The sequence below is a fragment of the Cupressus sempervirens genome, chromosome 1 (assembly GCF_028749045.1).
Source record: "Cupressus sempervirens isolate cs-2001-9-10 chromosome 1, ASM2874904v1, whole genome shotgun sequence".
NCBI classification, from domain to species: Eukaryota; Viridiplantae; Streptophyta; class Pinopsida; order Cupressales; family Cupressaceae; genus Cupressus; species Cupressus sempervirens.
In genome coordinates this window covers 794,439,516-794,453,873 of record NC_143118.1, presented here as the reverse complement: position 1 = coordinate 794,453,873, position 14,358 = coordinate 794,439,516, and the positions used below count along the sequence as shown (strand labels likewise).

Genomic DNA, 14,358 nt, shown 5'->3' with positions numbered 1-14,358 from the left:
TTTGCACCTGACATAGACAAAATGAGCAAAAATGAAACAAGATATTTTTTTAAATCGAGAAGTTTTGATTTTTGTGCAGGCAAGTCATGGCACAGAAGTTGCAAGCACAATCAGAAAATTCACTAGTTTTGAGCCATGAAACTCTTGCATAACTCGTAAGTACTGGGCCTTGACTCAATGAACAAGTTGTGTGATTCGGTATGAGTTATCAACCCACAATCAGCTTCTACACTCATGAGTCTGTCCAAGTTTTACATCACTGTCAACAGTGTCAAGAACCTTCAAACACTTTCCATTCATCCATCTGCTCGATTTGCACTGGTTGACCAAATGAACAAAAAAAATTAAATCAAATATTTTTTAAGCCCAGTTTTATCATCTTTTAAGCCCATTCAAAAAACACGCTGGTTTGAGCAGTGAAATTCGTGGAGAACTCACAAGTACTTGGACTTGAGTTCAGCTTCTGACTCATGAGCCCACATTTAGCTTCTGACTCATGAGTCTGCACAAGTTTTCCATTACTGTCCAGAACAACATATATTTTTGACTGATAATGGGAATAGGAGAGCACAAAACTGTGTTTCATTACACACCTTCAAGTTTAGACAAACTTTTCAAGCTTTACCTAACAATTGCAATAATTTAAATTTTTGTTTTAATCTGTAGCAGTTTCCAGTTGTTATATCATGTTCTTCTAGCAAATAAATTAATAGAGCCAAAATCTGTGCCTGAATTTATGTCCATGACCACACAGTGTTCAATTGCCACTGTTAGTTTGAATACACAAGAAGATGTCGTTGGATAGATTCACTGCCTCCATCAGTGTTAATTCAATGGGGACAAATACAAATTTCTATATTGCAAATTCCCTCAATCTCATTTGTGAATGGAGACGACTCTCTTTTTTACTTTGCTTTCCTTGCCTACCTTTCTCCATCTATTAGCAGCAAAGCAGGAATAAGAATGTCATCATGTTATGTGCAACTGCATTTAGCTAGCATCCTCTGTCCATAATATGGTCCCTTGCTTGAATCAATGATAAAATCAGCCAAATTGCATCATCTACTAGTTTTTTTGAGGCGAATTCCTCTCAGGAAGTAGCCACAGTTCAACATCATTCTTATGATGATCCTATGTTTAAAGGATGAAAACGAAGGCTAAAACAGCCTTACCTGTTAATTTTATCTGATCTCAAAGCAGCCTAAAAAAATTTTTTTTTTGATCTCTAGACATTAGAATCCCAACAAAATTGGCTTATATACATTTGAAATGAGTATCACCCCCTTCAAACAATTACTAGAAGGAAATTACAAATTTTATGCCAGCGCTCTGGCAAAAAATCAAGAGCAATTTTTAACAAACTGACGAGTGGGGTTGCAAGCTGCAACAAAAGAATGGATACATGTCACTGATGACCTTGACTTCAACATCAAATTCCTCAGAAATGAATGACACATAAGTATCACATCCAACTTTGAAAGTCACAGGCAGGGGGGCACAGATGACTCATTCTTAGATGAAAAACCTTGCACACATCAAGGTTTGAATACTATAGTCTTGAAAGATGCTCTAAATGATTCTGACATGTCGGGGTGACACTCAAACTACCAGATTTACCAGTATCAGGTTTTAACTGCAGATTGTTCCCATCAATGTGATTTGATTCATCTGACCTCTTTTTAGTCTTGCTACCCTCTAAATTGAATCTTGAGCATATAAAAGCTAGAGACTGCAACCATGGAACCAGAATCGGCTTCCTTGTAACATCATCAGAACATGCAACAAGATCATGGGCATCCCCAAGTGCTATGTTTTGAGCATTTTTTGGCAACCCAATAATCAGCTGGGCCAGAAGTTTCAATAAATCAGGAAGCACCTGTCATAACATATTCAGTCAGCACGTATATAAGTTATATAATGCACACACTAAGTATCCAAGAAAAAGCCTATAACAAACTATAGTGCCATACATTTATTATGACACGAAATAAAGGTTATCTGTATACCATCTCAAAACATAATCATTTATTCACTGAATAAGCATGCCACAGGCATAGGTACATCAAACATGGCCAAGGTATCAAATTCACACACCTGTATATCAACCAAAAGGATTAGATTCAGCAGAAGTGTTTGCAAATTTTTTAGAGCCTCTGTCTTGCTTTCAACTTCAGCTCCTTGGTCCATGCTAGACACAAAATGGGAACTATATAGACTGTTCAACTTCTCCACTAGGACATTTATACAGTATAATACTGCTGGACTTCCAGCAGGGAGGTGTCGTACCAAACTTCCCACTGCAGAACTTAAAGCTTTAAATGGAGTCAAACATGGGTATTCCTGCACAATAGTAATGGACCTCTTACAACCTGACATTTGAAAGAACATATGCAAAACTATTTATTACACAACATACCCCAATTATTATGCTGCCCTTTCCATAAAATATTCAATTGAGCTAAGAAATAAATTGTGCTTCTCAAGTGTATTACCTCCAAAGCTGTTTGAACATAATAGACTACAAGTTGCTCCTTTAATGATATTGCATCATCTTTGTCAAAATTAGATGAATCCAATCCCAGATTGCTAGCTTGAATAAATGCTACAAAGACTGAATGGGATCCCTGCACTACATTTTTGTCTGGATGTCGCATGTATCTAAAATCTTGTAACTAAGGAAAAAAAACATAAAGCTAATACATCACTAAAACAAAATCTATAATGAAATTCCATGGAGTTTAGAAGGTAACTTATGGAAATGAAAAAGGATACAAAAACATTAACGGAGCTATTTCTAATTGGAATATAGCACCAGATATCTTCTCCATACAAGCTGGTAAGATACGGAGGTAAAAGAATATACGTGCAGTCTGTAACTCATCTTTATACCAATAGGACTTGGAAGAGAGCAGGTTTAAGGTGCCTTTAACAAAGAAAATTTAACATCAGTAAAGCAAGAAACATGAAAAAGTAATTCCTGACAATACTAAACTGCCATTATTTAGTAAGAACCAGAATAGTATGGATACATGTACATGTACTTGGGCATCTGTGGATAAGAATATGCCTGTCTATGGGGTCTACAAGTCCAGAGATACTTTTTGTATAATATCACACCTCTGTATTTTTGGCGCACAACCCTTTAGTTGAGAAATGTTCCCATGCTGGAGGAGCAGCCATGCAGCCTCCCAGCCTTCCATTAATAGCACCAAGACAGTACATCAATATTTTGTTTCCATGATTATGGTATATTAGCTTGATGCCTTGGTGCTGATATGATATTGAGTGTGCTGTGTTGTGTGGGGAATTTCAGCATGATTCTCAGAAACACACAGAATGAGAAACTTTAGCAGTTTTCTCTCGTGTTTAGATGATAATGATATGGAATCTATTTTTTATTTTATTTGTTTAATTTTCGGTTTAGCTGTTTGTTCTCACTTCAGTGGCAGGTGTGCAATGAGGTCCTTATTCAAGAGCTGAGAAGTGTTACTTTAAGGGACTTGCATGCAGAGGATAGAGGTCTAATCTGTGTCGAATCCAAAGCCATTGAATTCAATCTTTGTGATTGAAATGATGTAGGAACAATGTCTAAAGCTTCATACCTATAAAAATCATTTCAATGTGTTGGTAACTTGGTACAACCCTTTTCACTTTTGTGTCCAATGGTCACAGAATATTAATTGCAACTAGACTGTGCATGTTTGAGTTCCCAAACTACACATATAGAAGTTCATGCTGTCACCTGTCAAGAGTCTCCAGATCTCTCCAGAGTTTCCTGAACAGGGCTCAAAGTAAGCAAATATAAAAAGAGGCCTTCTATTGTCTTTGACACTTAATAACCATCATAGGGACCATGGACATTAAACAAGTTTTAGAATATATGCACTGCAGACATCAATCACTAAATGTTTGGCATATAGCAGCTGATGACAACCACATAGATGTAAATATGATAGATTTTATAGTCACAAAAGTGTACAATGCAGCCAAAGAGATACCAGAATCATATTTAGACTTGTTTGGATAGATTTATTTGCAAATTGATCCAACTGAAAAAGTTCCGAATATGATCCTATAGAGAGGCTGACCCAATCAATTATAGAAGCTCCCTCAGCTTTTTTGAAATTAGTGAACTAAACACAAACTAGATATTGAATCATTTTCCTAGAAAATCTCAGCAATCGATAGCAACAGTAATTAGCAGCTAGTAGCCATCCTAGCACCTGCTATTTTTGCACCCTTGTGTGAGATACCATGCTAGAAATGTAAGCTCTATCTCCTAAGAAAACATATTTATTAATTGCAGGCTACAGATATATGTATAACCAGTGACAGCATATGATGCAGGGCATCCACGTGGCAAGAAATTGAATTTGAAAATTCAAACTCCCTTCTCCTGTGTTAGTAATTGAATGAAGGGGGTCTAAGATTAGCAAACAAGTAAATGTGTTGTTCAGCAATGTAGCAGCAAGGGAAGGTGTCCACAGTAATCTGGGGAATGGGCTGCAATTTGCTTCGACCGGCTCTGTTTCTAGAAAGTGGTGTGACTGAGTGTGGGCTGGAGACATTTTGGGCAAAGGTTTTAGATAATTCTCTCAGATCTGAGAACAGACCAAAAGAAATTAGTTTTGTATTGAGAAGCAAGTTGCCTTGGCTCACTATCTTGTAAACCCATTTAAGTTTTCAATAAGAAATTCAAAGAGATTGGTTGCATCAACTGATGTTTGAATCTATCTAATTTGTTTCCATAGGTCAGATTGCTTGTGTGTTTGAGTGTTTGCAGGCGTTAGTGAATGGGATTGTGAAGCCTCTGTACCATTGGTATCAGAGCCAGAAAATTCAGGATGTGCAGACAAATTCGCCTGAGGGAGGTAGTTTGTACCATGATCGAGCTTGTGGGTGTTGTGAAAATGGATGCAAGAAGAGCCCTACATGGTTGGGTTAAGAAGTGGAGGAAGAAATCCTCCAGATGTTACCCATACTGATGATTTCAGAGCCCTCAGCAGGCAGGTTGAAGCACTGCAAGAAGAAATCAGAAGAGGATTGACTCATAGGAGAGCACCTGAAAGTGAAGATGATGAAACCGAAGAAACTTCAAAAGAAGAAGAAAATGCTAAAGATGAAGCAGAAAGAGCAGCTCTAAATGATCCTTTTGTTAAAACATTGACAAGGATCGGGAAAAGACCAAAGGTTGAAGTTCCTTTCTTCAATGGGAACTGGGTTTCGCAGAATTAGTAGACTAGTTATATGATATGGAAGAGTACTTTGAGTTTGAAGAAACAAGGATCCATACAAAGTGAGGCTTGCTAAATCAAACTAAATGGACATGCTAAAACGTGGTGGAAAGAAGTACAAATTGGAAGAGGAAGAAGAGGAAAAAAACAAGATTCGCAAATGGGATAAAATGGTGAAAATGATGAAGAGACAATTCATTCTCATTGATCTGACTTAGATTTGTCATGGAAAATGCAAAGCCTAAAACAACAAAGTAGGACGGTGAGAGAATATACAGAGAAATTTCAGAAAATTCCAATTAGAATGGGCCATTCTGAAGCAGACAAGGAGAAGATAGCTCGTTACATCAATCTTCCCAGACCAAGCTTTCAATAAGAGTTGGGTGTAGTAAGAGTTTATATCATGGAGGATGCATTCCAGTATGATCTAAAATTTGAAGATAAGATAACAAAAGATTTGAAAGTAAACAAAAGGGAAGAAGCCGATATGGAAAGGCAGCCAAAAGAACTTACAAGGACGACGAAAGCCATCAGAAAAATAATAAATTTGAAGACTAAGGCAGCAACAAGAATTGGAAGAATGATGACTCTTGTGGTACAAAAGATCAAATTTCAAGAGGCAGAGGAAGATCGGATAGAGGCTACAAATGAGGAACTTTCATAGGAACCCGTTACAAGTGTGGTGAAGGTCACAAGGCCTATGAATGCCCTCATTAAAGTGAGAAACAAAGGACTAAAATTCAGAATTGGGCAGCAAACATCAATGAAGAAGTCCAATCATCACAATCAGATGAGGTTGAGAAAGGAGAAGTCCTAGTAACATGAAGAGCTTTGATAAATGAAGACAATGAACCTGATCAGGGAAAGAAACTATTCAAAACAAGGTGCAAGTGTGAAGGAAAAGTTTGTGATGTCATCATTGATAGTGGAAGCACAAACAACCATGTGTCCAAAGAAATGGTAAGTAAAGCATGAGAGGAAGAATAATCGGAATCCATGCAGGATAACAAAGTTGCAAAATGATAAGAATTTTTTGGTAAATGAACATTGTTTGGTTAAGTTTAGGATAGGTGGATATTGTAGTTGGAATAAAATAACTATTATGTTTAGTACTTGTTAAAGCAAGTGGGGTTGGGTAGTTAGGTGGTGAAGAAATGCGTCGATTGGTTTCCAACTAACCGACTTTTCTATAAATGTCTGGAACATTGATAATGTACTCATGTTGGTTTTTGGTATCAATAAAGAAATCATTTCCTTGCCTACTGGTACTGTGGTATGAATGGTATATATTAGGTTTTACTTCTTGTGTATAGATTGAACTATTCTATTTGATTAATATATTTCTGTATCTGTAGAACTTGGGTGATATTTCCACTCTACATTTTTGGTGCCATTGCCCAAGTCCAAACCTAGAGGTCGGCAAGATGGAGTAATGGGAAGGCCCTTTGTACCGCTCATCCAAATAACAAATAGTGACGGGGAAGAGGAGGAAATAACCAGGGAAGATCAATTGACACATGATCTGGTAATGGCCTAGGAAGTTGCGGTCGATCAATACGTACAAAGGGAAGCTCGTGAGAGAACGGTCCCTGAAGGTACAATACGTGACAAACTTACAGTGCCACCAGCAGCATACAATCTCCTGGGAGAGATCCCTCACCTGTTAGCACGAAATTTGTTACAAGTGGAAGAGGAAAGAGCGGAGACACAAAGGGAAAGGAGGAGACAAGTACTACAACAATTTGCAGAAAGGAGGATGAGGGAGTGCAAAGAACGTAAAGATTCTAAAAAGGAAAAAAAACATTAAACCAATTCATGCCCCTGATTCCTAATATATATCCCAGGTGGGCACAGGGAAAAGAAACTGAGAAAGAAGTCGCCTTGAGGATACTACGTCTCTAGCAGCAGCAAGAGAGATGTCGTAACTGGAAAGGAGGGGATTCCACAAGAATCCAGGAAGGGTTGATTGAGAATACAATTAAAAGTATAGCAAATCTGGTCATCTCTGAGACACCAACAAGGAAGTTCAAATACAAAAAACTAGAGACACGGGCAGGAAGAGACTTTCGACATGAGCAAAGTCAAGAAGAAGGGGATACTTTCAGTAGTTCCTCCTCAAGAACAAACTTCCAACTAGGAGAGAGTGTTCCATCAAGAGGAAGTGTTCCATTGGGAGGAAGTGTTCCATCCGGAAGTGTTTCATCCGGAGGCGTTCCATCAAGAAGTGTTCCATCAAGAGGTGTCCCATCTGGAAGTGTCCCATCCAAAGGCATTCCACTGGGAGGTGTTCACATAATGGCAATAGACAAACAAAAATTACCAAGGTTCACATGGGCCGGCTTGGAGGACCCTACTCGCCATTGTAAAACATGTATAACAATATGGCAAGCGAATGGACAAAATGACACCGTTGAATGGCTAAAAGCCTTTTCGGCAACATTAAGGGGTAATGCCATTGATTGGTATACGGATTTAGAGGCAGGAAAGAAAAACACATGGAATAACATCTGCACAGCCTTCGAAGAAGAATTCAGACTCCTAAGAGATGACCATGAAATAGTAACTAAAATCTATAACACAAGACAAGGGAAGAGTGAATCTGTCAAGGCCTATAGCAGAAGAATGAAAGAGCTGATAAGAAAACTAGATAACAAGCTGACAAATGGACTAAAGAAACGATGGTTCATTGAAGGATTAACACCGTCTCTTGGGAGAAAGATGAAGATAGTTCCACCATTGACTATTGTAGATGCATGTACCCGTACCATGGACATAGAAAGCAAGAGCAAAACTTCCAAAGAAAGAAGGCATGGAAGTTCAAGTGAAAGCTCGGAGGAGAGTGAAGAAGAATCTAAAACCATTCAAGCCCTAAGAAAAGACCTGCGGCATTTGATGAAGGAAGTGGCAAGAAGCAAAGAAGAAAAGAAAGAAGGGAGAGAACTTTGGTGTACTGAGTGTGGAAAAAAAAGGCCACACTAAGGGAGCATGCCTGAAGAAAGCATTTTGCAAGATCTATCAAGTACTAGGGCACGAAATTAAAGATTGCCCCTATAATTTGAAAACAAGGAGCGCCCAAGTATTCCTGACCCAAAGGGGACAATCCACACCTCCTTCCACTCAGCTAAAGAACACAAATATAGAAGCCTCACCAAGATACAGAAACAACAGGAGAGGAAGCAACAATAATAGTAACAATAATAGCAATAACAACACACCACTCCAGTATGATTCCAAGGGGAGGCCAATGATTCAATGTAGAAGATGTCATGAATGGGGACACTTTGCACGAGATTGTCAATGTGGACATAATGGAGGGATGCTTTGCAAATGATGTGGGCCAGGCAACCATGAGGATGCAAATTGCCCGAGACAAAAGGAAGTAAATATGCTAGATATTGATGATCCAGAAGGCGAGATTCTGGAAATCACCAGGATGCAGGCCAGGAAATTAACCTATCTGGATGCTACTACAGAAAGCGAAAGATTTCAAGAAACAAAGAAACACATTCAAGATAGCATGAGAGAGGAAGGAAAGGTAAAACCAGAAAAGCCTACTTCAAATAGAGGTGTAACGAATATTCTGCGACAAGTCCTAGAAACTGTTATCCCACTGAAAATAGGTGATCTATTAGAAACACTACCCCAACTACAAGTAGCGCTAACACAGGGGGCAAACCAAGAAGGGGTAACCTCAAAGAAAGAAAAGGAGGGGGAAGTAAGCACAAAAGACAATACATTATTCACCATAGGAATGGGGAGAACACCGGTGGTAGTAGAGATGGAGATACTAGGGTGAAAACTCTCAAATACTATTGTGGATGGCGGTTCCAGTGTAAATATCTTATTAGAAGAAACATGTGAGGGAATAGGGAAACCTACACTCTAGCCTCCGACATTTCAATTAGTGGGAGCGGACCAACATGGAATCAAGAGTATAGGGATGCTGATGAGACAAAAAGTCATAGTTGGTACACAACAATTCCTTATTGATTTTGTGGTCATCACTCTAGAGAAGAAAGGATGCAATGCCCTATTAGGGAGGGGATGGTTGGTTGCAGCAAAAGCTACCCATAACTGGAAGCAAAACACTATCTATTGAGCCGACAGGAAGGAAGTACATCATAGACCTCAAAAACCAGTCAGTAAGTCAGGACTTGGCTTCAGACTCCGAAGAAGAAGTCTGCAGAGGGATGGAACTAGATGAGGAAGGAGTACTGAGGTTAGGGGAATGCTCAAAAGACAACACAAGTTCCCTTAATGGATTTATTCATTGGCAAATGGGAGACTATGAAGTTTTCCATGCGGAATGTAATATGTTGGAGGTAGAAGAATCTGAATCGGAGGAACAATACCCCGAAGGACACATAGAGTATAAGGAAGGGATGGCAACCCTCAACAAGACACCTACACACATTTTTGAATAGAAGGTGGAATACGAAGAGGCCAAGCTCCAGGCATTGAACCTCAGAGAAGAAAATCACCCCAAGGAAATATGGATAGGAGATGATTGGGACCTAGTATTGTAAGCAGCAGTCCTTAGAATCTTCTTGGAGTATAAGGACGTTTTTGCTTGGACGTACAAAGACTTGAAGGGAGTACCTTCGGAACTATGTGGTCATTGGATCCCATTGGTACCCGGAGCAAGACCAGTACAGAAAAGACCTTATAGAATGAATAAAAACTATGCAGAAAGGGTGGGGGAAGAAATCACAAAGATGTTAGAAGCAGGGATATATTCAAAATACAAACGAGTGAATGGGTTATCTCCTATAGTCATATCACTCAAAAAGGATGGCGCTCAAATTCGAATATGTGTAGGTTTCAGATATTTGAATGCGGTAACAATAAAAGACCCATTTCCCATTCCCTTTACAAATAGTATTTTGGACGAGGTAGCCGGTCATGAGATGTATTCCTTCATGGACGGATTTTCAGGATATAACCAAATTAGCATTGCGGAAGAAGATAAGCTAAAAATTACATTTGTAGTGGAAGATGGGGTATATGCCTATAATAGGATGCCCTTTAGTCTATGCAATACACCAACCACATTCCAGAGAATAATACTACATATCTTTGATGAAATGTCTATGAGAATTTTCAAAGCACTCCTAGATGACTAGTCGATCTATAGTGGCCAGGAGAGACACCTAAAATTTTTGGGAGAATGCATAGAGAAATGTTGAAGAGAAAGATTAGCCCTCAATCCAAAAAAAATGCAAGTTCATGGTTCCAAATGGGAGACTGCTTGGCCATACTGTGTGCAAAGAAGGATTGAAGACAGATCTTGATAAGATCAAGGTGATTTTGGAAATGGAAGTGTCGTCCAATGTAATAGGTATGAAGTTATTTTTGGGTAATGTAGGCTATTGCAGAAGATTTATAAAAGGATTTGCCGAAGTATCAATGCCATTAGAAAGACTAACCAAAAAAGACGAGCGGTTTGGGTGGAAGGAAGAGCGGGAAGAGACCTTCCAAGAAATGAAGAAAAGATTAGTCGAGGCCCCTATTCTCATATATCCCAACTAGGACAAAGAATTCCGTGTCCATGTGGACGCCTCCAATTATGCAATAGTTGCCACTTTGGCACAAACAGGGAAGGAAGGGTTGGATCATCCTGTATATTTTGCAAGCAAGCTCCTATCTAAAGCAGAGCATAACTACAGTACCACGGAGAGGGAAGCATTGGGTATGGTGTATGCAGTGCAGAAATTCAGACATTACTTGCTAGCTACACCCTTTACATTTTTTGTTGACCACCAAGCACTAATGTATTTAGTGAATAAATCGGTGACTCAAGGGAGAGTAAGTATATGGCTAATTCTACCACAAGAATTTACATTTAAAATTATAGTGAGGCTAGGAAAATCTCATGTGATTGCTGATTAGTTGTCAAGGATCAAGTCAGAGGAAGCTTCGAGTAGTGGGGTGTGTGAGGATTTTTCAGATGCACACCTATTTCAAATTGTAGTGTTACCACAATGGTACGAAAAATTGGACACTACTTATCAACAGCAATATTTCCAAAGGAAATGCCTACAACAGAAAGGAGAAAAATTGCCTTAAAAAGTAGCACATTCCAACTAATTGAAGGGTTATTGTACACGATGGGACCGGACAGAATATTGAGATGTGTAATGGAGGAAGAAATTCCAGGGGTCCTAAGTGAGGCCCATGAAGGACTGGCAGGAGGTCACATGGGACCAAATGCTATGGTGAGGAAGGTACTTTTAGGAGGACTGCGGTGGCCAACATTTTTCGCAGATGTGAGGGAATGGGTGTTGAGTTGTGACACTTGTCAAAGAGCAAGAAGGCCACTCAAAAGAGACTTCATGCTATTATTTCTATCCAAACCAAAAGAATTATTTGAATGGTGGGGACTTGATTTTGTAGGACCCTTACCGATAAGCAAAAGTCATCGGTGTAAGTACACAGTGTGGCAACAGAGTACTTAACGAAATGGGCCGAAGTACGGGCTCTTCTAGACAATACTGCTCTCAACATAGCCAGATTTTTCGATGAGCAAATAGTCACCAGATTCAGGATTCCACTCCAACTAACAAGCGACCGAGGAGTACATTTTGTCAATCATACCATTAGGAGTATGACAAGTATAAAAATTTCCATTCCTTATCCAATCCTTATTAGCCAAGAGCAAATGGCCAAGCAGAGGCCACAAACAAAGTAATAGTGGCAATTATATATAAAACTTGTGGAGTTGAAGGGTAGGATTGGGAAGAACAAATCCCGGCAGTAGTCTGGGCATATAGGACTTCATATAAGGCCAGTACTAGACATACTGGAAAAAACAGACAGGAGGTCGTGGTGCCAACGGAACATGTAGTACCAAGCTTACGGGTGGCAGTTGAAAACAAGTTGGGGGATGAGGAGAGCCTCAAGGAACGGCTATGTACTTTACTCAAACTGGATAAAAGGAGGACATTTGCTCAATGGAGTACAAAGGTGGCCCAGCAAAGACGAAAATTTTGGCATGACAAACATTTAAAGAAAATGGATTTTAAACAAGGACAATTGGTACTAAGATACAATGGGAAAAATGAAATAAAACCAAGAAAATTTAAAGTCCGATGGCTAGGACCATTTAAAATATCAAAAATAAAGGAGAATGGAGCAATCAAGTTATCTACGTTGGATAACAAACCTATCAGAGACCTAGTAAATGGGTCTAAGTTCAAGAGATACGAGAAAAGAAATAAACTGGCAAGCACCTATTTCATAAATTAAGAAGAGGAAAAAAGACAAAAAACAAGTGAAAGTGACCAAAAAGAAAAATACACAGTCTTTATAAAGAGACAGAGTTAAAAAACATCCCTATAATTGCCAAAGAGGGAGATGGAATTGCCGGAGGATAAGAAGAGGCAGCTAAAGTGGTCGTACAGACTACCGCACAACAAGAGGGAAGGGGAGTAGTAGTCGTACGGACCTCAGAGAGGACAGAAGAACTTGTAAGGACAGCCGTACAATTGGAGGGAAGGGTAGATAGAGTAGTAGTCGTACGGACGTCAAGAAGGGCAGAAGGAGAACTTGTAAGGCCGAACAAGACAGTGAGGACCAAGCAGCCTTGCGTACAAATCAACAGGCACATTCTCATTCTCATATGGCAACAACACCACCCCATACGGCCACATTTTGCAAGGCAGCATTCCGTACGACAGCAGCATTCCGTACGGCAACAACAGTCCGTGCAATAGCAGCATCCCATACAGCGGCAGCATTTTCAGCATCATTTCGTACTCGTACAACAACCTCGGCAAAATCCTGTATGGAAACATCAATTCCCGTACATGTGGTGGAATTCCGTATTGCGACATTCGTCCAGGCAAAAGACCGTACGACAAACCTCCATAAGGCACACCTCCATTCTAAGGAATTTTGCATTGCAACAGGTCATACGGCAGGAGACAGTACAAGCAACGATACCTGTCAATTTGAAGAACAAAAAAAGAGCTGTGTGGCAAACAGTTACATCGTAACGGGTGGTACAGTTGGTACAGGTGGCAAATACAACTAGTTAAAAAGATTCGGGGACTAACACAGCAACATACAATAGTGAAACTAAGTATTGGAAATCTAAGCAAGGGAAACATTATCTACTCCAAAAAGAAGAAATCTGTCATATTGCAAGCAAAGGAGGTAAGGAAGATGACAAAAAGTAATGGAAAAATGGTACAGAAAATCACCATCACTGCTGAGAATATTACATTTGAAAGTGTGATGGGAAGTGAGTGCAGGACTTGGTGGGAAAAAGCAAAGGAAAACCATCCCCTGAAGAAAGCGTTATGTATAGCAGAGGTGGATAAAATCATTTTCATGCCGATTTTTGAATTAAAAGAGTTCGAGTCTATCCTATGGAATTTAATCACAAGGTATGAGAAATCAGGTCATAAATCTGTAATACAACATTTCCAACAATAGGTGACAATTTCTTATGCAACAAAAGAAATAAGTAGAGTTTTCGGAATTCCTAACAGAGGGCAAGAAGTGGAAAAAATTTCTATGACAGTAGAAGACAAGAAAAAATAGCTGAAATTAATGTGTTGGAATGACGTAACAAGTTTGGAATGGGAAGGAATCCTGAAGAACACTCGAGGTCTGAAGAAATTTTTTATAGCAAATGATGAATGGTATTGCATGGTAGATCTGGTTAAAAGCAAGCTCACTACAAGCAGCTGCACTTCTGACATTGCCCTATGGATGTTATCTACAGTGGATGGATTGTACAACGGGCAGATATATAACTGCGCTAAATTTCTTTCTGCTGGACTTCGAGAATTTATGGAGTTGAAACATAAAGCCTTTTATATGCCTCATCATACGGTGGCCTTGTTCTTAGAGGCAATATGCATGTAGGTGAGCAGCAAACATTGGGGAACACCAGTACTAGCTAGTAGAGTAGAACCATATAATCTAGCTATGACCTACTGGCTCCATCTAGATACCTTGGATGTAGGATCTCATAATGGAGGTGAACCCAAGAAGAAGAAAATGAAAGAAATAGTAGTGATCGAAGAAGCAGAAGAGGAAGAGGATAATGACAGTTCAGAAGAAGGCAACGATATGGATTCATCTTCCTCCAACTCAAAGGGGGTGGAGATCTGTCTAA

At 39.4% G+C, this 14,358-nt stretch overlaps 1 protein-coding gene across 2 annotated transcripts in view; it reads right to left on the bottom strand.

Annotated features, from left to right (window-relative positions):
- Nucleotides 1–706: 706 nt before the first annotated feature.
- LOC149580266 (obscurin-like protein) overlaps nucleotides 707–14,358 on the bottom strand; it is a 50,401-nt gene continuing 36,749 nt past the window's right edge. For both annotated transcript variants that reach the window (XM_089790148.1, XM_089790146.1), the window contains 4 exons: nucleotides 2,773–2,923; nucleotides 2,493–2,658; nucleotides 2,095–2,340; nucleotides 707–1,876 (listed from right to left, as the gene is read on the bottom strand). In XM_089790148.1, the coding sequence (XP_089646274.1) occupies nucleotides 1,550–1,876; nucleotides 2,095–2,340; nucleotides 2,493–2,658; nucleotides 2,773–2,923 (890 nt within the window). In that variant the 3' untranslated portion in view covers nucleotides 707–1,549. The remainder of the gene's footprint in view (nucleotides 1,877–2,094; nucleotides 2,341–2,492; nucleotides 2,659–2,772; nucleotides 2,924–14,358) is intronic.